Consider the following 23,059-nt stretch of genomic DNA (forward strand, 5'->3'; position numbering starts at 1 on the left):
ATTGAATGCTCTGTATTAATATCTAATATCTCATCTTCAATATGCATAGTGAAGTACCAATTCAAAATACTGCCATTTAGAATCAACAAATTCTTATGGGTTGGCCAAAATGTCTGTTTAGTTTTTTCCATAAAATAAAAGACACATTTTTCATTTTCACCAATAACATCATTAATTTGTATATTTTGAGTATGTCGGCTCTCTCCTGAGTAGTATAACTTTGATTGTTCTCAATATCTCAATTTGATTCCATCAACTTCAGCCGGTCTGCCTGACCATGGAGCATCATCCAATGAGAAAGCTCCAGCACGAAACTTTGCAAACCACTTTTGATACATTTGATCAGCCCATATACTGCACAAATCCTTTTTTTGGTGTGTGTTTCAGTTGCGTTTTTACCTTTCTCTAAAGAATAAAGCATAACGTGCCAAGAATATTGCATATTTTCTTCCATTTTCAATGTTAAAATGGCTGCACAAAATTCACCAATTTTGATAATTCAAAAACAAATGTATACTGATATGACAGCTGTCACAATACAATCTAACAAAATTGTTTTGAATAAAGACAACTAAGCAGTCCTCGAGCCATCTTAAGAAAAAATAAAAAAAACTTGTTGGCTAACCCAATATTAATAGCAAGTTAAGGGTTTGGGGTGTTTGTTTGATTTCAAGTAAACTCTTGTGAAATGTTTAGTGCTGTGTCCAGTATGCAAGGGGTAATTTTCAATAAGTGGTTGTTGAAGAAATCCCAACTTCTCCAAACTTCAGCTATGTTACATCTATTTCTTCCCCTTTGTTCTATAATCAAAGGAAATTAAGTTGTCTTCTTACTGTTTCTTTATCACAAAACTGCTTTGGTTATTCATATAAATATATGAATATACATATATTCATATTCCCTTAAAGGAAACAAAATGTTAAAAGTTTTTCAAGAAGCATTATATTCAGAAAAACTGAAGCTTCTTTTGATATCTATAGTTATTCAGGAAACAAATACACTTGCTTTGAAATCACTAGCTGGCCCAAATTGGCATTTTAGCTACTATGTAATGCCATTGGGGAAAGTTCTGTGGAAAAAGAAAAAGATGTATACTGGGGAGACAAGCACAGAAGATTTCAGTAAAGTAACACAAAAAGATCAGACGATTTTTGCAAGTAATCATATACTATTCATGTTACTCTCTGTTCAGCCTTCTTATTTAACTACTATAGCAGCCAGTTATCTACAGGGGGAGAGTGGGGGAAAAAGGCGAGGAGAGGGGATTGGGGAGAAAAAAAAAAAAAAAATAAAAAGTGAAATCCCTGCAATATTACCTCGGGCCACTAGGGGTATCTTTGTACCATTTTTCATCCTGCACCGATTTGGAGTAGAAACCTATATTAGTGAAAAACCAGGGTCCTCGGCATTTTTGCGAGCAGTGCACCCAGAATCCAAAAAGATTTTTAAAAAGAAGAAAGAACGAAAGAAAGAAACCACAGTTCTTTCGGTCACCTGAACTGGGCTAGGAAATCGTTCTCTATTGAACATCAGCACCAGGGATTCATTTTTGAGGTCAATTTCTAATCGAGATAAATCTATTGGATTAGTTGGATTATCTGATTGCAGCTGAAAGAAGTAACGTTGTTTGATCATTTGTATTTCTTGCCTGGTGGTCGGATTTGCATGGAGGTGGCTTTGGGTCCCCAGGATTCTGGATCCTGGTTGCAGCTGGAGAGAAAAAAGGATCAATAGACACGTTTTGGAAGTGCCCGTGGGTGAATTAAAAAAAAGGAAGAAAGAAAGAAAAAAAGAAAAAGAAAAAAGGAGGGGGGCGCAAAACTGGGGTTGCGGCCGCTTAAAGAAGATAAATAAATAAATAAAGGAAGCATCTTGAATTCTGAAACAATATTACGAGGGTGCTCAAGACTCAGAAAGAAAGAAAAAACAAAGGGTCTAGAAACTGGTAAATACTTTGGCTAATTCAGCTTGAATTTGAAGGCGAACTATTGTAGAAACTGTCTCCTTGAATTATTGGAAGGGGACTGGGGGAAGATGAGGGGTCTCCCTCTGTGGATTTATCTTACTGAGGGTAAGTCTGGGGGTCTTTTCTGAGGAGGGGCTGCCGGGGTTTGTGTGCCTCTGCGCCGAAGGTGCTGCGGACACGGTGCTTGTGAAATGGGGAGAGAGGAGCAGGGGGTGGCGATGCAAAACCACCTCTCGCATCTCCGGATGGATCGCTAGGGAGCTACCTAGATCAAGCTTAAAAAACCTTTTTTTGTGTCGTCGGTGGGGAAGCTAAGCAACCCTCCGAGCTCTCAACTTTGCATTGAAAAAATCTCAGTTGAGAGAGTCCTTCTGCATGCAGTGTTTTTTTCCTAGTGATACTTTAAGGAGATGAGGCAGTGATGCCTTGGAAAACCTGAATGTGGGCTGGGGAGTGGGGGGAGCCCAAGTAGAAATCGCGGCTGCCTGGGCCCGGGTTTCGGAGGCTGTCTTGGCTTCTCAAGGAATTTTGCAGGGGAAAGTGGCTGTTTTCACATCGTCTCTTTCTCCCTTCTCCTTTCCGCCTGTCCTTGTTCTCTGCCGATCACTAAAGGGTTACAGGGTTACTGCCTGGGATAGAGACAGAAATGAGTGACTCGCCACACATGCTATCTTGTAATTTACTTGCGCGACTTTGCATAATACAGTCCAAGGTAACTTTCTTGGAGTTGGATGAGTCCAGGAAGGTGTTGCAGCCTTTCTGCCTAGGGCCCAGGCTGGCGAGTGCTCCAGGCAGCCGGCTGCATTTCTGATGTATCCCTACCCTGAGTGCCTCGCCACTTACTGGCTTTTCTTTCTAGCTGAACAGAACGCGCGCGTTCCCAGACATTTTCTTGCAGCAGAATTCAGGGCAATTTTTTCCTTAAAAAAAAAAAAAATTGTACCCCAAGAAAAACTCATCTTTATTTGCAGAAGGAATGTCGATTTAGCAGATATAATTAAAACTAATTACTCAAATGAGGATTAATTGGACTTAGGAAACTAAAAGTTGCTTTGGAATCCAGAAAATCCTATTATTCTGAACCAATTTTGGAATCCACGTAGGTTCAGGACAATAACATATACAGAACTGATTCATTTAGAGTATGTACATAGATATATAGATATGTTAATAGTTAATGAACACTCCCATCCTTCTGACAGCATCAAAATTTTAGTTGGGCTCTTAAATTTAAGGACAATTCATTAAATTTTAAACCTTCAGACATTCAAATGCATTAGAATAAAATGGAGATAGTCATTAAACTATAAAATAATATATTGTATACATTTTAATCTTTTGAAGAAAAGCATCAAATATTTTTTTCAGGGGTTTCTGTTTACAGATTATGAAATGTACATAGATACCATTATGGTTTTAGCACTAAAGCCTCTATTATTTGTGAACTCATTGAAAGGCAACTCCTCAATGTCATTTGAAGCACTCATTCTCCCAGTACTTATTTCAGGCATTCAAGATGCCTCAGACATTCTGCTATTGAAAGAGGAGCCTTGCCAAACTTTCTTCCAGGATTTGTGTGTGCATATATGTGTTTCTTAAATCTAAATTTTGAAGCAAGCACATGATATTTCATTTTTTTATAGATGAAAAAGCAAGATAAAAAACTTTTGTCTCTCAAGAATTCTACAGTGGAAAAGTTCATTTTTATTTCTGCAGACTTTGTATAAGCTTGTCTCAAGATGATAGGAATAGCAAGCAATAGTTTCTAAAAGCCCAATTGCTAGTTTTAAGGAGATATCTGACAGGCTAGGTTTGCCTTTTATTTTACAGCTCCAAGTCACGTGGTTCATGTGCAGTGTGAACTAGAAGAATGGCTGTTCTGTGTGTTGGTACAATTCTAGCTGCTGATCCTAGCTACACAGTGCAGTAAAATTTAACATCTTTTTAAAAAATTAAAATCACAATAGCTAGGAAATATCATAATAAATGATAATATTAAATAAATAGTGAAGGTGAACAGGAGGTGGACTGGGATTTCTCTTTCTGGGACAAAAGATAATATAATGGTGATATAAATGTAGGTGAAGCATTTGGAACATGAAAAAGGAAGTTCTTTTAATGTTAATATACATATTTTGCAATATTTGAGCCAGTGGCCATGGCATGTTCCATAGTGCTAAAGAAGAAAACTCAGCTTAATGTGCCTTTGTCTTGTTTGAAGAATATTTTTCTCTGTGAAGAATAATCAGTACTTTATACTCCCTCATTTTATTCTCTTTTGGCAGAGAGAATGATAAGGAAGAAAACTTTGGCCTACTCTTTGGTTTCTACAAGTAGTTCCTCCACAAAACTTTGGTAACTTTGTAGGTAGTAAAGTCACTTTGAAAGGTCAGTAATGAGGGAAATCAACAAAACTACACACCACAAACAAATTTAAAACTATAGTCAGTAAATGAAGAGCAAGGTACTCAGTCACATAAATGTTCTCCGAAAACAAAATGGATCACTCCAAGAACTACTGAAAAACCTGAAAAGTTCACTTAGAAAATTACATTTTGCTCTACTATACATACATCCAAATACATACTTTTGGCAATGAATATTAAAAAGAATATTGTGGCTTTGGCAGTTCCAATTTTGCTACAGAATAACACAGAATCTAGTAGTTTGGAGTAAAGGGATAGAAGCTCTCAATTAGCCCTAAAAATTGCAAGTACAGTTCCCACTGTATGTGACAAGAAATTGCATTGTATTCCCCAAACTTGAAAAATTGATGTTGCATTTACTGGAGCTCTGCTTGACAGTTGCACCTGTCCCTTGAGAACCTCCCATATGTTCTAAGTGGCCTGACATTCAGGGGGAGATAACACATTTGCTGCAGTTTCCTTTGATTTTGAGACTATTTAATACAGTTTCATGTTATTCTACATTTTTAAAAATTAAATTACTGAACTCTCAACTGAAAACAAAATGAAAAGGGCAATCCTTTTTAAATGATTTGTAGAAATTTAACAAATGGCATCCCTACATGCATATCTTGACTTTATTGAAAATGCAAAAAGAAATATCTTTCAGTTCATTTGAAATTTCAGTTTTTAGTATCTCAAATTTGCAAAGCCCATAAAAATTTTTAAAGAAGTGAACACTCATAATGAATTTAATATGTCATTTTAAAACCTTTTAAAAGATAATTTAAAATATTTTGAGGTAGGTAACTGCTTAATCTTGTGAGATAGCAACATTCTCCACTATTTTTAAGAAGAATGATTTCTTATCTCTGCCTTCAAGACCCCCCCCCCCAAAAAAAAAACAAAAACAAACAAAAAAAAAACTATTCCCATTTGGTAACAAAACTGTGTGAGGAAAAAAAAAAAAAAAAAAGACTGCCAACTCTAAGCTTAACTGAAGTCAGACAAAACTAGTGAATCACTCCAAGCATTTGAAATGATTAGACATTAAACTTTTGGGGGGTTTAATATGAATTCTTTTTATAACAGTCAATATAATCTCTTCTTTGCCTATTTCCATTGAATCTAAGAGAAATCTAGTCAATGGCAAAACGCTTTGCTGCTGCCATTCCTGCAGACTTTATAGATCAGAGATGTGTTAGCACGTTAGCTTTAACAGTAACGCCTCTTTTGTGTGAAACCTTATGGGCCTTGCAGGCACTCGCTCATTCTGACACTCATAAAACGTTCAGGTCCCCATATTTATTATTTAATTTTTGTCCTAACTATAGCAACAGAGCACTTCAGTATATGAATGTGTAGCCAAAAAACAACAGGCAAGCTTGAATGGGACTAATGAGTTTTAATAATACACATATTAGGGACAGCTAAAGGAAGTTTAATTAAGAAAACCAAGTTGAGCATGAAATTCATTTTGGAACAAATTCAAATTGAAGTTACTGCTACAGATGTAAAATCAAAACCACAGTGATATATCACAGGAAATAAAGTTTCAGGCTGAGACTCAAATCTATCTACCCAATGTAGTTGACATCTTAGGGCATACCCCTAAGTTGATGAGCTTGGGTATGACTTATGAAATAGAAGAATATATATGTGTGCGTGCGTGCGTGTGTGTGTGTGTGTGTGTGTGTGTATTTAGAGTGTTTTCACTTTATTCTGCCTTTGTAGCAATTTTTGTTTAGTATTTTAACTATATGTCTAGCCATACTTTTTGTACATGAACTTGTTTCCTTGAGACAGGCCACAGAGTAGCTTCTTTTTCTGTAGCCTGCTTTTCTAAAACTACCTATGCCTGCAGGTAGATCTACCTACTGAATCCATGCCATTCTTTTGGGTGTGCTGTGATATTTCAGTAGGAAACAAGCTTATGTATGTATCCATGTACCTGCACCAATAATTCTGTTTAATTTTTGGCATAATCTAGAAAATAAGTAGTTTTATTTTTTTGCTTGCTTATTTCTTTATTTGATAGTTGTAATGTGTTGGGGGAGAGGAGATGTTAGGGAAGAGATAGAAATCAAGCAAATATTTTCTTAGAATGTGATCTTCTCACATTTTGTCTACATCTAAATAAATAGGTAAATCCTGGAAAGAGTGAAGAAGTCAAGCAACAATATGGAGGTCTTATACATGTTTCTCAGCAACTGTCTTTCTGGAAGCATCCAACTGATGTACAATTTATTCCTTATACAGATGTTTGGCATCACTTATGTGTAACAGCAGTGTTTTCTTCCTTGACAAACCCAATGAATGTTGAGTTTTCAGGAAAAAAAAACTGGTTAATTGTAATGTTTCAGAATGAATTAAAAATAGTTGTTTCCTTTAAAAAAAGTTATGGTGAGTACTTTTGTATTGTCATATGGAATACTCACTATGCTTGGAAGTTCGACAAGGTCACATATGAAATTAATGAACATTGATTTGATAAAAACTAACTTGGGATTATCACTAGTATAAATTTTCCCCATGGGGCAACCACTTCTCTTCTGACAGAACTGACAGTGATTACTACATATGACATTGAGCAACAGTTGTCAGAAAACTTGTACCTGAAAATGATACTTGAACCATTTAATGGTTAACCATAACATGGAAGGAACAAAGATTCACTTCAATAACCATTATGTTTCAAGGAAGTGCATCTGCCATTTTAAATTTAAATTTATATTACTTAGCTGTCCAAAACTTTACACGTAAGTGACAATGTTATTTAGCCTTTTTCATATGGGTAAAAAAAAAAAAAAAAAGGAAGTCTTCAGTTTCATTATCTTTCTAACTTTGCTAAGTATATATGTTGTCATGAAATTAATATCAAAAGTTACTATTATTTAAAGTTGTGGTCTTAAGAAATAACATCTGAGGATTTATTGACATTACAAAGGTAAAATATTTTACACAATGAAGCAATATTGTAGTAGCAGTCTATATAACCTGCATGATGGCAGGTATTTCTGTTTATTCAGAACTGTGTGTTTCTGGCCAGCACTTAGAACAGCACCTGGCACATTATTGGAGACCAATAAATACTTGTTAAATGAATAAAAAGACATGGCTTTAGCCTTGCATGTTTCCTTTTTTGCTTAATAATTGGTCTTTTCATTTTTGTTTTTTATTTTTCTTAAGTTCTTATTTGAATTGATAGACATTGTGAAGTTATGTGCGAAGTTCTAAAAGTAAAAAAGAATGTATTTAAAATGTTAAACTTTAATCAGACAAATAATAAGTTTGTATATAGTTTATGTACCTTATTTTAATAGATTATTTTTATCAAGACTGGCAAGTATAATAGGATTATTTCTGGTTATAATTTACCAAAATATACATTTGAGTTATTTTCTGCCTTGAAGAAAATATATCTGAAGGAACTTTGGAAGCACTAAAAATTATTTCATACACTTAGAACTTGGACAATAAGATCTAAAATGTAATAAAGTTTAGTGTTTTGGTCATTATTTAAGACTTTTTCAATTTTTTAAATCACTATAAATCCAAGCTTCCTATTATTCAATTTTATTTAAATGGTGTATTTATTCAGCAATTATATTTCATGTGTATATTAAATTCTTGTGAATATCTATTCATTGGTGTTCTCTTACACAAGTGGCCCATGAATAGAATATTGTTTTGACTCTTGTTAATAGCATACTAGTAGAAGTGTAATATGAAGGGAAATGAAAGATGTGGGTATCTGAAGAAGATTGCAAGTGTAATGTTCTTTCTCCTTTGGGGCACTGGTTGAGCTATAAGCCAGGTCAGGAGTGATAGGAATCCATTTTTGTTATTTGTTGACTTATGTGAAAGGAGTTGGTGGTCTTAGTCCAATTCCTAGTAAACAGTTACTTCTTAAACAGTAGTCTCTATAGTATTTGCCAATTCCAGCAGAAACCTGGGAGTGAATGCACACAAAGGTTTAACTACCCCATCTCTGCTAATCATCCTCCACGGGGTCAAAATTGACACACTCTGGCACAGGGCCATACTGAGAAACTTAGTACTGTCTCTGCCAAAGTATTCTCTGGCAACAAGGGATTTTTTTAAAGAGGACTTTAATTAACCAGGGCACCAGAAATGGCGATTCTCCACTATTCTCAGGCACAGCAACTCACTTGAAACAAAAAAAGAAGCTTAAATACTAAATTGAGAATGTAGTACTGCTGTAAGGTTGTGCTATCTTCTCTATAAAGACACTGACAGGCATAATTAAGTTGCTTCTGGAAGCAATGACTTGTGACCCAAAGGTGGCCCCTTTTAGACCAAAACATCAATTTAATATCAAGGGAAGTAATCAACTCTACCTGGCTGTCTCTCTTGAGCTCTTGAGTGATTATTCACTTTCTTCTGAGGATTCACAGGGCTGCCAATTGATTTTCAAAATGTGTCCTGTAGTATTTAACATATACATTAAAATTGTTGCCCATACTTAAAAAAATCAATATTCTGTCTTATGAATTCCTGCTCCTCACCCAACATACCCTCTTCATCCTTTGGAAGTCAAAACTTCATAGTAGATTCTAGATTTAACAATATTTGGAAATTCTATCTGAGAGAAAGTAAAACTTATTTTATATAATTAAATGTTAAATGCCTTGTTTCAGCTGTCCCTTGAAACAGAACAAACAAGACACTCTTAATATTTACCCATTAGTTGTGATGATGGTTACAGCAGAAATTCAGTTGTGGAATGCAGAAGGAAGGGCCCTATCACTTTGATAGTTTCTTTTTTGTGTTGCCAGAAAAGCTGTATGGCACCTCCAAATCCTGTTTTACCAAACAATAATGGAATTAGTTACTAGTCTGCATGATCATCCACTAGCTCCCCTGCCTGAGGAGGATTATCTGTGTATTTTCATTTGCTTCCACACCTTCTCTGTGCAGCCCCTCTTTCTCCAGCTCTGATTAAGATAATGCCATCATAGATCAATCGCCACACATAAGCTTCTTTTTTTTTTTTTTTTTTTTTTTTTTTTTTAATATGAAGCTAGGGTTAATAGAGGAAAAATAATAAAACCAATGAATGGGTTATTCATTGAAGAAATATTTTCTGATGACCTACAATGTAATGACTTGTTCTGGGGATGGTTACTAAAAGTCAACAATTCAAAAGTGATAGCTTCTATTTTTGATTAAGGCTAATCTGATCATGTTATTTTTTTATTATAATTCTTCTTATACTTGGGATATGATCTCACATTCCTAAAATGGCCTAGAAAATTTTAAATTGTCACTTCGTCTCCAGCCCATTGCCACACCCATCTCTCAAGTCATGCTGATCTGTAATGTTGTTGGAAAACCCTTGGCTTCATAGCATTTGGGTCTTTTCTTGCCTCTGTCTGACACCCTCTGTCCCCTGGTCCTTACCTGCCAACTCCTATTCATATTTCAGAACCCAGATGACTTCTTTGAGAGTACCTTCCCACTCTAAATTCATTACAGCACCCTGCGCTATCAGTTTTGGCAAAGCATTTATGACTTTATAGTTATCTGTGTAATTGATTTTCATAAATTTTATCTTCTTCACTGAACTGTAGTCTCCATGAGAATCAGCACTATTCCTGTGTTGTTCATTTTGGCCTCTCCAGTGTTTCGCACTAAATAATGTAAGGATGAAGAGGGAAGCTGACTATAAGTTACTGTGACTAAAACTTCAACAGGTTCAGTTACAAGAAAGATAACACAAGCTTTGAGAGTTGAGGGAAGGGATTTTCTTCATGACAGGAAGAACCTGGGCAGGAAGCACTGACCTTTGCACCACGCCTTGAGGGATGCTATCTGGACTCCCTTCAGGTAAAAACTGATTTTGGGGAGAGTGTTTTTCAGGAAAGAAGATCTTGGTTAACAAGTTGGGTCCGATTTACTGACCACTGCTCCCAGGGCTATGTGCTGCCTTCCATTAGCATTATTTTCTCCACAAAGATAGATTCCCACCAGCTATAATCTCTGCCATGTATTCGTGAATGTTTCCTAGATATGTCTTAAAATATTTAGCTGGTAAAATGTTTTCTTCTATTACTGTCAAATTTTAGTTTGCCTCTTCTCCTTAACATTCTATTTTCTAATATTTTCCTACATGATTGGAGAGGTTCATCTCGAGTAGATGTAGCCCAAAGAGAAAAAGAGAAGTAGAATTGCTTATATTTTTTGCAGCAGAAGAGAGAATGGTGTGTTACTGGGAAACTATTGAGGCTTACTTACCTTTAACCCTAGAAGGAGGCTCTGGACAAAATTGAGAAGGAGGCAGGGTTTATCTATAGAGTCTATTAATTCTTCTGCCTCATGTATTTCTATTTGTTGTCATTCCCTACATTTACAAAACTGTGTTCTTGCTTTATTGAAAAGTTTTTCAGTGGCTTTGTGTTTCAGACCTTCAATTTAATTATCTGTTACACTGAGGTGATAATGACTTCTCCTCTATGGTATTTAGAAACAATTAAATGAGATGATTCCATTTGGTTCTAGTGTGTTCTCAGTTGGTGCTAGCTGTTAATCAAGTTATTAATTAATAATGGTCATGGCAGAATATACTTGTTATCACATTAGTTCTCAATAGTTATATGGTAATCTGGCCACAACATAGGCCATGGTATCCTTTGAACTCCTACATAATCAAGGTCTGGAATTTGGGTATTTCTATTATGGAGTAGCTCCTTTGTAATCCTTGGTTCTGATTGCTTCTTATTTTTTCTCCTGGTACCCTTTTGGTATCACATACATTCCTGTTCAAATTTAGTTACTATAGTTTATGCTATAATTACCATTTCTCATGGCCTTTGCTCTTAAAATTCTATGATTGCTTATCCACAGTTCTAACTTCCATTATTTACTCTTGGCTTCAGATTATGGAATGTTGCTGGAAAAAGTCTCAATACCGCCTTGTTGAGAGCTGCTTTAAATCATGCCTATTAATTAATCCCAGTAAGCAGATCAGCAATATTTTTATTTCCTTCCTGTTGGTGTCCCATGTGTTTTACTCTCCTCAGACCTTCTAACTGAGCATATGAATTCATTGAATTAGTCTCACTGGGGAGAAAGGCAAAATGACAACCATTATTTCTTCAAATAGGTTCTGCATCCCTTGCTCTCCTTCTTCTCCAGTTGGTACCCCTATGATATGGATGTTGCTGCAGTTCATGTTGTCCCAAAGGTCTCTTCAACTGTCTTCACTTTTTAACATTCATTTTCTTTTTGCTGCTATGTGTGGGTGTTTTTTTCCTACCTTATCTTCCAAATCACTGGTTCGATCCTCTGCTTCATCCAACCAGCCTACTGTTTATTCCTTTTAGTGTATTCTGCATTTCAGATATTGTATTCTTCATTTATGAATGTTTCTTTTACACAGTTTCTATATCTTTTATGCTTCATTCTCACTAAGTTCCTTGAGCATCTTCATAATTTTTTTTTAATTCAAATTTGAAAAATTGCTTGCCTCTATTTCATTTAGCTCTTTTTTTTTCTGGTGATTTCTCCTGTTCTTCATTTAGGGTATGTTTCTTTGTCTCTCCATTTTGGCTGCCTCTTTATATTTGTTTCTGCATATTAGGTAGATCTTCTATGACTCCCAGTCTTTGTAGAGTGGAATTATGTAGTAAGTTTGATGTGGGACCCATGGCACAGTGTCCTTGATCACCTGAGCTGGGTGCTTCAAGAATGTCCCTTGTGTGGGTTATGTGGGCCCTTCTGTTGTAATTGGGTCTTGACTGCTATTGGCCCATTTGTGTGTGGGATTAACCCTCAGACTGTCTGACTGTGAGAATCAACCCTGACTACAGTGTATGAGCTGTTGTGCAGGTGCTGACCACATGATGCAGAATTTGCCTCATTAGGGTTTTGTGCCTGCTGACATCTCTTTTTGGATATACCACTTGTGAAGCTGATTGGGTCCTGCTCTGATGTCGTCTGAAGCTGGCTGCTGGGTGTGTTGGTTCTGGGGCCGCTTGGGAGGTAGTCTGGTGCAGACCAATGTCAGACAATGCATGTGACTGGCTCTGGGTAACCTTTTTGGAGCTACAAAGCTATCTGCACCAAAGTCAGCTTTTACCAGCAGCGAACCCAGAGTCAGGTCAGCAAAAGTCCCAAGGCACCACGAGCTCCGTCTCTGTCTGCCTCCACCTGCCAGGTGCCTTAGGTTCAGTCACTGAAAGAGCCTCTGGTGGTAATCAGGTTGCATGAGGTACTTTTTCAGTGAGTCACAAGATAGGGGTGACTGGTGTTCACGAGATCGATATAGGTTCAAACTTGATGATAATGCTGGGTCTGAGGCCACTCACAAATGTCCCAGGGTATACCAAGTCTAGATGCCACATTTTGGGTGAGGTCTCGGGGGGTCATCAGTGTGAGGCCAGCAGAATTTATCAGGCCCAAGTTATCAATATTTGCCCCTGTCAGGCATGAGAGGGAAAAATGTCCCCTATCCTAGAGTCACACAATTCAGATTTTACCTGGTGCCTAAGTTCAGCAGGGCAGGGCCAAAAGTGGGGTGGATGGGGCTAGTGGATCTCCCTTGAGGAGGAGGTGCAGTCAGACTTGGGGGAACATGAGGGGAGTGGTCCCTACCCTAGAGCCACACAACTCAGTCTGTCCTGGATTTTACCCAGACCTCAGCAGGACTGAGCCACCAGAAGAGCAGAGATGGGGCTGCCAGGAGCATGAAGAGTAGGCTAATGAATCTCCCCTGATGAGGGGGCATCAATCAAGTTCACAGGAAAGTGGGGGGAATGGTCTCTGCCCCAAAGCCTACCACTCACTTACTGACACACCCTGAGTCTGTCCAGAAATCTACACCTTGGCCCAGACAGCTGACTCCTGGGCAGGATGCAAGCTCCGCAGGGTCAGGCTACAGGGTATCCAGAGCGTGGGCTATTGCTTTTCCCCAGGTTGATGCCCTATGGAACAGAGTGCTCCACCCCAAAAAGATGGCATCTGTGGTGCGGGAGAGGAACTCAGCTAAGGGATCTCTGTGGCTGTCCCTTCAGCTCTCTCTTGCCAGATCCACAAACCCCAATCTCTCCTCACACTTTCAAATATTATTGTCTCACGTTATTATATATGATTAAATAACCTTTGTTTTTAGTCTTGCAATGTAACTGAAGGAGAGCTTGTACTAAAAGCAGAAGTTTCATTTCTCGTTTCTTGTTCTTATGATTATATTACTAGTATCTCCTTTAATCTACATTTATCTTGTTGGAAAAACAATCTAGTAGTCTGTTTTGTGAAGGTTACTTTAATTAATACATGATGGATGGAAATGTATACACCCACCTATTCAGTGATGTAAAGGCTGATATATCACTAAGCATTGAAAAAAAACCCTAACAACAATGACATGCCGCTGCTGGCAAACCGACCTTATTATAGAACTTCATACCTTCCCAAGAACATCTCCAGTGCTATGTGCACAGCCATGTGAAGACAGTGGTATTAAACCTTGTATTCACATTAGCAAAGCTTAATTTCTTTCCCTTTTTGCTTTATGTAAAATATTATGATACACAGAACTTCAGCGATTTCCTTCTATTTTTTCCATCTGGCCATCTTCTGGTGGCATATGAACATACTGCTTTGGAGATCCCTGCTCCACAGTACTGCTAGTTTAATTTTCTTGTGAATTAATTTATAACACTCTTCCCCTGCTAGGAATATGTAATGGCTTTTCATCATCCAGTGAATAAAATCCAGACTCTTTAGCCTTTTAATGAAGGGATTGCTTGATTTGGCTATAACCTGACTTACCTGTCTCATTCAATACTCAACCTCATTTACTCTGTATTCTGGCCAAACTAAACTGTACCCTCCTCACACGTGGCTTCAGCTCTCTCTCTCTCTTTTTTTTTTTTTTTTTGGTAGGTTAGATTTCTCAGGGAAAATATAAAGACTCTGGGATGGAAATTTGCCAGCAGGAAGTTTATTGGGGCGTGCCACTGGACAAAATACAAGAAGGAAGTGAGAGTATCACAACCAAGTCCTCCCTCTGCCCCTTTTCTCAGGGAGCCTTGGGGCCAGAATGGCCTTTTGGAATTGATGTGCATTGAGTCAAGCACGCCGTGGCTTTCTGCATCAGCATGGATCCAACCTCAGAATGTGAGCTAGCTCCAGGGAGGCTGAGTGCCACAGTATCCACTATATATCCTTTCTACTGTTTCTAGAATGTGCCTTTCGCCTGGGTTATCTTCCCTGACCTTTATGTTTGTTCTAATCCTATTCATTCTTTGACGCCCAGATGAAATGTCCCCTGATTTGTGAACTTTCCTAATCTACTAGCTCAAGGTAGATCTGTCTCTTCTTTTAAAGCCTAGCAGCAACCTTTTGTGCAATTACATTCATTTGCTACCCATGCCATTTTAAGTACTTTCTATGTGAATTAATTACACATTAGTTACTTTTAAGTGCTCAGTTACTGAAAGGACTCACAGGACCGAAATAGTTTATACTCATTGGACAGCTTCATTACAGGCAAAGAATACAATAGATCAACAACAGGAGAAGAGTAGGTACCGAATGGGGTCTGGAAATCTCAGATGCAGACTATTTGTTCTCGCACAGCTGGGTCACACAGTGTACCCCTTGTCTTCTGGCCTTGAACCACCACCAGTGTGCATATGAAACATATTTGTATAGAAAGCCCAAAATTCGTTGGTTGTCAGGTTTTCTTAGACCGAGGTGGTCACACATGCATATTCCAGTTCCTTGGCTAGACTTGGCCATTGAAAATCACCACACACCACTGAAACCAACTATTATTACATGCAAGTATTATTACATTATGATTACTGAATACAATTCTTCAATAAAATATTATTACTAAGCACTGTTGGCAGGCTGAAATGTCTGAACTCAAAACTAAACTCTTAGGTAAAACATAAAACAAAACATTTAGCTTTAGTTAATGCCATCAGTCTTTTTTATTCCTGGATCTGTACTTGCAAATTTGCCTTGTCACTAAAATTTATTTGTAACCCCCAAATCTATACTCATGGTACTTCCACTGTATTCACTGACATGAGCAAAGCTGTACAAAATTTGAGTTGCCATTGGAGCACGTTTCCAGCTGAGATTGAACAAAGTGATGTTTTGTTTGCCTTCTTGTCTTGGTTCTCATACAGAGCTGAAAAGAGGACAGGGTGGTAGAGAGGTGGTGCAGTGTAGAACTAGAAACTCTAGCTCTTGGTCCATTGGAGGGGGTTTGAGTCCCAACTTTGGTCCCTATCACTGAGGCATCCTCAGACAAGTCACTTAATGCATCAGAACCTTATTTTCTCTTTTGTAAAATAAATAAAATAGGATATATTAAGATAACTTGTTTTTAGGGTTTAAGATGATAACTTATAACTGTATTAAATATGTGTGTGTAGCTGTATATTTGGCTCTGTGTGTGTGCTTGTGTGTGCATTTCCCTAGGGGCAATGGATCTGTGTTCCTTAATTCAGTGTTTGCAGTGACTTTATAGAACATAACTATGGTGAATAATGTCAATCAATTGTATTGGCCAGGCTTTTTGTAACTCAGTGATAAGCATGCAATCAATCCAGATCAGCTGAGATTTATCCATGCCTGCACTATATAAAGGATTTTCACATAGATTTTATGATGGATATAAAGATGTTATTTAAAAAATACGACAACACAAAGTTCTTGCTCTTGGATACGAAATTCAGTGACTGTGGGGCACTTGGGTTCAACAAAAAAACAAAGATGAAACAAGGTAGAAAATAAACAGGTGCTGTTAAAAGATAGCACATGAAAAGCTAAGTAAAGTTAGAAGTCAGAGACTTCCTACTGAGTCCCGCCTCCCCCATTCCTCTTGAACACATGTCATGGTCCAATCTGCATTAGGGCCATTTTTTGTTACTTATTCCTTTACAATATTGTAGCTATTTAGAAGCAATGGCTGAATTGTACTTGTCTTTACATTTTCATAACATTTAGCACAATAGCCTATGCTTTGCAGACACCTAGCAAATGTTTGTTGATTGAATGAAAGATTAATGAATGTGGCCCATCCACTGTGATTATCTAATATCCCAGACAGTTTTCTCTACTCTTCCTATAATCACCTCTTTGGTCTGGGTCACTCAGGAACAAACTAGCTGATAAACTAGTTCTTTTGATGTATTATTGCAAGTGAGATAATATAGTCTTATTTAAGTCTTTTTAAGTGTTATTTTTTATTGTATTTCTCTCAATGTGACAATACATGCTTTAGCCTAAAGGGAGAAATAACAGAGGAATTTGTGAGCTAGTATCTCCACTAACTTCAAAGTCAGGTGAAGTTAGCCCTGTGTGGATTGATGGGCTAGTCTACATGCCTGGTCTGCTGAGTAGGACTTTTCTGACCTCATTATTTTAATGTATTTATTTTAAAACATTTCAAAAATACATAAAAATACAGAGAATTCCATAACAAAAGGGTGTGTGTGCGTTTGTATGTATTATCACCCAACACTATCAAGTACTAAGATATGTAAAACTTAATTAATTGCTGGTTTTTAAGGCCTCACCACAGATTATCCATCTTAGGTTTCAATTAATTAATTAATTAATTGTGTGAATTAATTAATTATTAGCTAGAACTAATTTCATTCTCTTTCTTCCTTACCCAGGGATGACAAATGTCTTGTTAATGCATATTTATGTATCTGTGAATATTATATGGTATTATTTTACATATTTTAAGCTTTATTTAATAGCATTTTGCCACACCTAGTCTTCTGCAATTTACTTTATTCAAAAATTTTAACATTTATTGAAGTTGATATATTTAGATTGAGGTTCATTATTTTTAGTGACATACATAATTTCAATTCGTGAATATATAATAATTTATCAATATCTATTAATAGGCATTTAAGCTGTTATGAAGTAGAGTTTTTTTTTTTTTGGTTATCCATTATTTAAATATAAACAGCAAATCACTGCATTCAATGTAAAGTTAAAAAGGTAAAAATTGTAACACAATAAAATCTAATCTTTCATTAAGACAGGGTATACCTTTAAAATTTCTCTGTTTCTATAAAGTTGTCAGAGTATTTACATAGACTCTACCTTCTGGAGAAACATAAAATACTTTTACAATTCAATTTTGAATGTACTAGGATCATTTTTTAAAAGTGCTAATTGTAGAGCGAAAGACTGTATCATGTACAATGATCAAGAAGATGGCCTTTAAATCAGATGTCACTGGGCTCCTGGATCTGCTATTGATCAGCTAATCAGCTGAGAGACCTTGGCCAATGTATTTAACCTCTTTAACGCTCAGTTCCTCATGAGTAAAAAGGAAATAATGGTTGAACTTATAAAATAATGTTGTTGTAAATGAGATGTAAATGCCTAAAGCTAAGGGTCTGACATGTACTAAGGAAGCACCAATGAAACAGGAAAAATATACCTACATATATTTTTAATTTCAGTTATTTAAACAAGCTGTATTTTCACTTAGACTTGGATGAATTATTATTATAATAGCAAATTCTGAAACATCTTTGGGGTCAATATTGTAGTTATCTATACATTAAGCCCATTGAAAAAAATGGGATATTTTTGTAACCTCAGATGCTAAACATTGTTAGAATTTGAAAATTCGCCATGGCTTGCAGAATTTGTATCTTTCACAGTCTGTGTTAAGTGGAACATCGGTGGGAAGCAGGATCCCCTTTTATTTTAACACAGGTAAGGATGAGTAAATATAAAAAGAAGTGTTACTTTGTTAATAAATTATAAATCTTTTTTATTATTAACAAAATAAGTGTGTAAAGAAATACTTTTGGAAATTGTTGTACTTGAAAATTAGCCTGACAGAGACTTTTAAGGTCTCAGCACAGGTTCTTTATTTTAGGTGTAAAACGCTTGCTTTTTAACATCACAATGTTACTAGAAAAGACTCAGCCATGCTGTGGCCCACCCGGATTCTGCACAAGAATAAGCATAATATACTCCAGACAGAAATGGGGTTGTGTAGGTAAATCTTCAGTACATTCTTGAGTTCTGGGACAGAAATAGGATAGGTCTAAGCCTGTCTTTTGTATGTTAATGCGCTTTCACAGCAAAGGTCTGAGAATTAACGCAGACCGAAGTATCTGAAGAAAGACATTCATCTCCTTATTGCCTCCTGTGATGGATTGTTCAGAGCTAAAGGAACACTAGGCCTGAACCAAATCTCTTGCTGCCCTCTCCAGCTTTTACAATCGCCTTTTCAATAGTACAGAGTCAGGGCAGCCTCACTGCCAGACCAGCACTTCTTCAAGCATCTTTCCATAATATGACAGAAGCATCTGTCATACATATCAACACTATGATTTTCAAAGTAAGCACTTTAAAGGGTTGCTTGAATAAGAAAAGACAGATTTGTCTAGTTGTATGCTATTTTGCAGTTGATGTAACATTACACTGTGAATTGCACTGCACTGAATGTTACAGTTATTCTGATGCATTTTAAGTTGAACTGGGTAATCAGTGTTAGATGTTTGATCTGTGTTAATTTGCAAGATGCCATGATTACATATGATTGTTCTTTTAAATTACTGAACAGTCTTTTATTTTTTGTATTCTTTCTCTCATTTCTAACAGATAGTGAGAACAAAATTTGTAATTTAAAATATATTGACTTTGACTCAGAAATTAATTTTCACATTGCAAATTTACTGATATCTAATCTGTATAGATAGATGGTTAAAAAGCTGTCTACAAAAAATGATGCCAACTTCTGTCTCTTTCTCAAATTGTGTCTAAAGCTGTTTTGTGTTTTAATTTTTTGAATTTTAATTTAAAGTGAGGGGACTGTAGCTAATGATTTTATGCAGACTTTTGAGAAATAGCAAGGAGGTTTACCTTATTATGTAGTTGTATTTAAATGATCATAGTTCAGCTAACAGTAGGTTTCTTGTTATAACATTAGCTTTGTTTTTTCTACATACCATAGGATTGGGGACCCCTTTTTGTTTGTTCTTTAATATATATAATCATTCTTAAAGATTGTGTTTATGTTGTACTAATACCAATATTTTTAAAAAGCTTTTATGCTACTGAATTTTAATTTTGAGGACATTTGTTGATAATTGTGTGGTTTGTTGAAGTGATCGAAGGCTATCAATAAAGGGGAAATTTCACAAATAACTTTTATTTTAAAAATGCTGTACTGTGAAACATTCTTGAAATCGTATTTTTGACAAAGCTTGCTTCTACTTAAAAGTGTATCAAGTTGGCAGAGAAGTTTCTCAGTCTAAGGGATATTTCACTTTTCATGTCACATCAAACCATAATTTCCCTATAGTAGTATTTAACTTACTCGACTCTAGCCACTATTAATGTTTCCGGTAGCTCCCAAAACATCTAGTTGTCACTTTGTCTATTTTAGCTTGTTTGTACTAATGATTTATTTTCATTTCCTCTAGGACATAGACCTACAGCTAACTGAATTTGATTTATAAGAGGGAAATCCACAGTCACTGGCCACACCCACCACATTGCTACAATGGAGTACAGAATGGTCAATAGGATATGGTCTGATAAATAGTGATAATTGAAGATGCTACTTCAATATATGTGAAGTCAGTGGGAGATACTGGCTGCAAGAAGAACTTTCTGAGCTTTTCTCAACAAGTTCACCTTTAAGAAATAGGAGGTGTAATCTACCATTCTAAGGTCTTTCTCAAGTGGATACAAATACTTTGCCTCGCTGTAACCAGACAACTAGACAACTAATGTGGGACCATGGCACTGCCCAGATACGCGTGGCCAAATTATGTTTGGAGAGCAGCAATGGCATGCTTGGTACACAGGGGATCAGGTGCCTCGTTGACTCTCTGTGTGTTGGGATGTTTGCTTCAGGCTGCCCATGTGATCTCCCAAAAATTGGATGATGCAGATCCACTGGTGACTACCAACTTTGGCAAGATAAGAGGGATTAAGAAAGAACTGAATAATGAAATTTTGGGCCCTGTTATTCAGTTTCTTGGGATTCCATATGCAGCACCACCAACAGGGGAACATCGTTTTCAGCCTCCAGAACCGCCATCTCCCTGGTCAGACATCAGGAATGCCACTCAATTTGCTCCTGTGTGTCCCCAGAATATCATTGATGGCCGATTGCCTGAAGTCATGCTTCCTGTGTGGTTTACTAATAACTTGGATGTGGTTTCATCGTATGTACAAGACCAGAGTGAAGATTGCCTATATTTAAACATATATGTCCCAACTGAGGATGGTGAGTTTACTGCAGGAAAAACAGGGAAATATATTTGTATATTTCTTTTCTATTCTAAGTTTTAACAATATTAATTCATGTGTACTGGTAGCATGCATGGCTTTTCCTGTTGGCATGTAGACATATTTTACATGCGTGCATGCTGCTGTTTTTGTTTATATGTGTTGGTGTACCTGTTCTTATTTTTTTCCTGTGCCTACTCATTTTCTTTCCTCCACAGCACGTATATTTAGGTAGAAATGGGTTCCTAATTTCCATTTCCTACCAAATGACTTCTGAGAAGATGCATCAACATCTCTCCATTGCATGTGCAGCAGGCTCAACAAATTGGGTATCTTTCGCACTCAGTAAGAACAGGAGCACATTAAGTCAGATAGTGGTGTTGCATGTTACGGCGGTTCTGTAATGGAGCGCCATGTTATTTTCTAGTCTTCTATTCATTTTTCAGTAAAAAGAATATCCAAGGAATGTGCCAGAAAACCCGGCAAGAAAATATGTAGAAAAGGAGGTATGTATAAAAGTGGAAATAAAAAATGGGGCAAAAACTTTCAGAGGAAGAACAAGATATTCTCCCTAAGGATGATTTGTTGATGTTGGGAAGCGAATGGTTAGGTAATATGTGGAATTTAATAAAACCTGTCAAGGAATAGAAAGATGGGTAAGGAGAGTTTTAGCTGAGTAGATAACATTTATAAGGCTTGCTGGGGTGCCTTGTGTTCTGGTGCTGATAGCGTCCACAGGAGTTCAATCTCTACTTTGAGTTACTGTGTTGAGGAAAAGATACTTAGGCTATTACATTGCCTTCGTGGAACCCAAACAATGCTTCTTTCCCAGCTGGTCAACTTTTAATCTTTGAACCTTTTTCTACAGAGATTTCTATTCCTTTTAAAATTGAGAAATTCAGTCACAGACGTAGTTTTTTGTTTGTTTATTCTTAGCTCCTTCTGAACACTCTATGAACTTTCTCATGTAAGGGTAAATTTGACATAACTACTGGACAATTATTTTTGTTAAGTAATGGTATTTTTCCCAAATAGTCTTTTCATTTTTCAGTTACTCTTCCAGAAGAGAATGAGATTGTGTAGATTTTTATACTAAATATTCATGGTCTTAAAATTACTTTAACATTTTTATATTTATGTTAAACAGTTTAAAACATAGAAAAGAACATGATTCAGAAGCTACAATTAAATCAACCTTCAAATCATCCTCAAGCCAGATTGAGTAAATGTAGACACTGACAACTGCAAGCTTGCATCTGAATGGAGCTTGTCCACACTTCATTTCTATATAACATCCAGTAAATCACTCATAGGAGATTATGATTTTCTATGGCAGTAAATCATCTAAGTGTTATTTTGACCTTATTCATAATTTTGTAGAATTTCCAATCTTCATACAGAAGTCATATTAATATTCTAGTGCTGTACATTCTCTCTCTATGCACTTCTAATCTCCTGGCTGGACCAAGTCGGATTTCATTACGACATCCTCGTGGATGGCGGTGACTGAACTGTTTTATTGGGATTGTATTGTATGGAAGAAGCTTCATACAGCAAAATTCTTCTCTGCAGATCAGAAATATTTGCATTGAACTGAATTTTGTTTTGTTTTGTATATGTTCTTATGTCTTTGGGCATACTAGTAGAATGGGATTCAACCTTTATTTTATTATTGATACCATGGTTTGGGTTAAAATCACAGTATACTTAAGAAGGTAGTTCTGCAGGCAACACAGAAGGGTGATTTAAACAACTCAAACAAAGTCTCTTGTTTTTCCTCAAATGAGAATAACTGCAGTAATTACATCCCTTCAACTAATGCACAATACTGCAGTGGCTATTATTATGCAGCTTTTCAAGTATGTGTAATTAGCTAAGTGACTTTCACCTCTTGTCACAGAGATTTTGATTCACAGAGTCATAAATAAAGATGCTATTGAAGAATGCATAAATACAGCATAATACATAAAAATATTAGCAATCAAAAAATGATAAGGGCATCAAAAGATAAGCTAGTAAGTGAAAAAGTGACCTTTCTTCTCATACAACTTCAGAGGGGAATGGATTCACTAGAGAATTGTTTTTCATTGTTCTTTGGATTGTTGGTTCCATTTGCTTTATGAAAGTGTTGGCAAAGAGATATGTAGGCTGTGCTATTTGCTTTGACAAATTTTGAACTAATTTATAATTAGCCTGAGGACAAATTTTATAAATCCCTACTTTCTTCTGTGTCATTTGTAGTCTATATCTATGGTGTTTTTATAGTAAGCATTCTAAAAAATTACATGCTGTTAATATTAAATAAGTTCTGCTCATAGCTGTCTATGTCATCCCAACATCTAAGTAACAAGGAATTTAAATTTTATTTTTTACATAGTCTTTTTAAAATAAAGCTAAAGTTTAGAGCTTGACTTTAAAGCAGAGGGGT

The 23,059-nt window shown here is 36.4% G+C and overlaps 1 protein-coding gene across 2 annotated transcripts in view; it reads left to right on the forward strand.

Annotated features, from left to right (window-relative positions):
- Positions 1-1,365: 1,365 nt before the first annotated feature.
- Positions 1,366-23,059, forward strand: part of NLGN1 (neuroligin 1) — a 675,039-nt gene continuing 653,345 nt past the window's right edge. For both annotated transcript variants that reach the window (XM_090274022.1, XM_090274032.1), the window contains exons 1-2: positions 1,366-2,071; positions 19,818-20,629. In XM_090274022.1, the coding sequence (XP_090130148.1) occupies positions 20,137-20,629 (493 nt within the window). In that variant the 5' untranslated portion in view covers positions 1,366-2,071; positions 19,818-20,136. The remainder of the gene's footprint in view (positions 2,072-19,817; positions 20,630-23,059) is intronic.

This window comes from Furipterus horrens, unplaced genomic scaffold (genome assembly GCF_987537825.1).
Source record: "Furipterus horrens unplaced genomic scaffold, mFurHor1.1.pri manual_scaffold_1, whole genome shotgun sequence".
NCBI classification, from domain to species: domain Eukaryota; kingdom Metazoa; phylum Chordata; class Mammalia; order Chiroptera; family Furipteridae; genus Furipterus; species Furipterus horrens.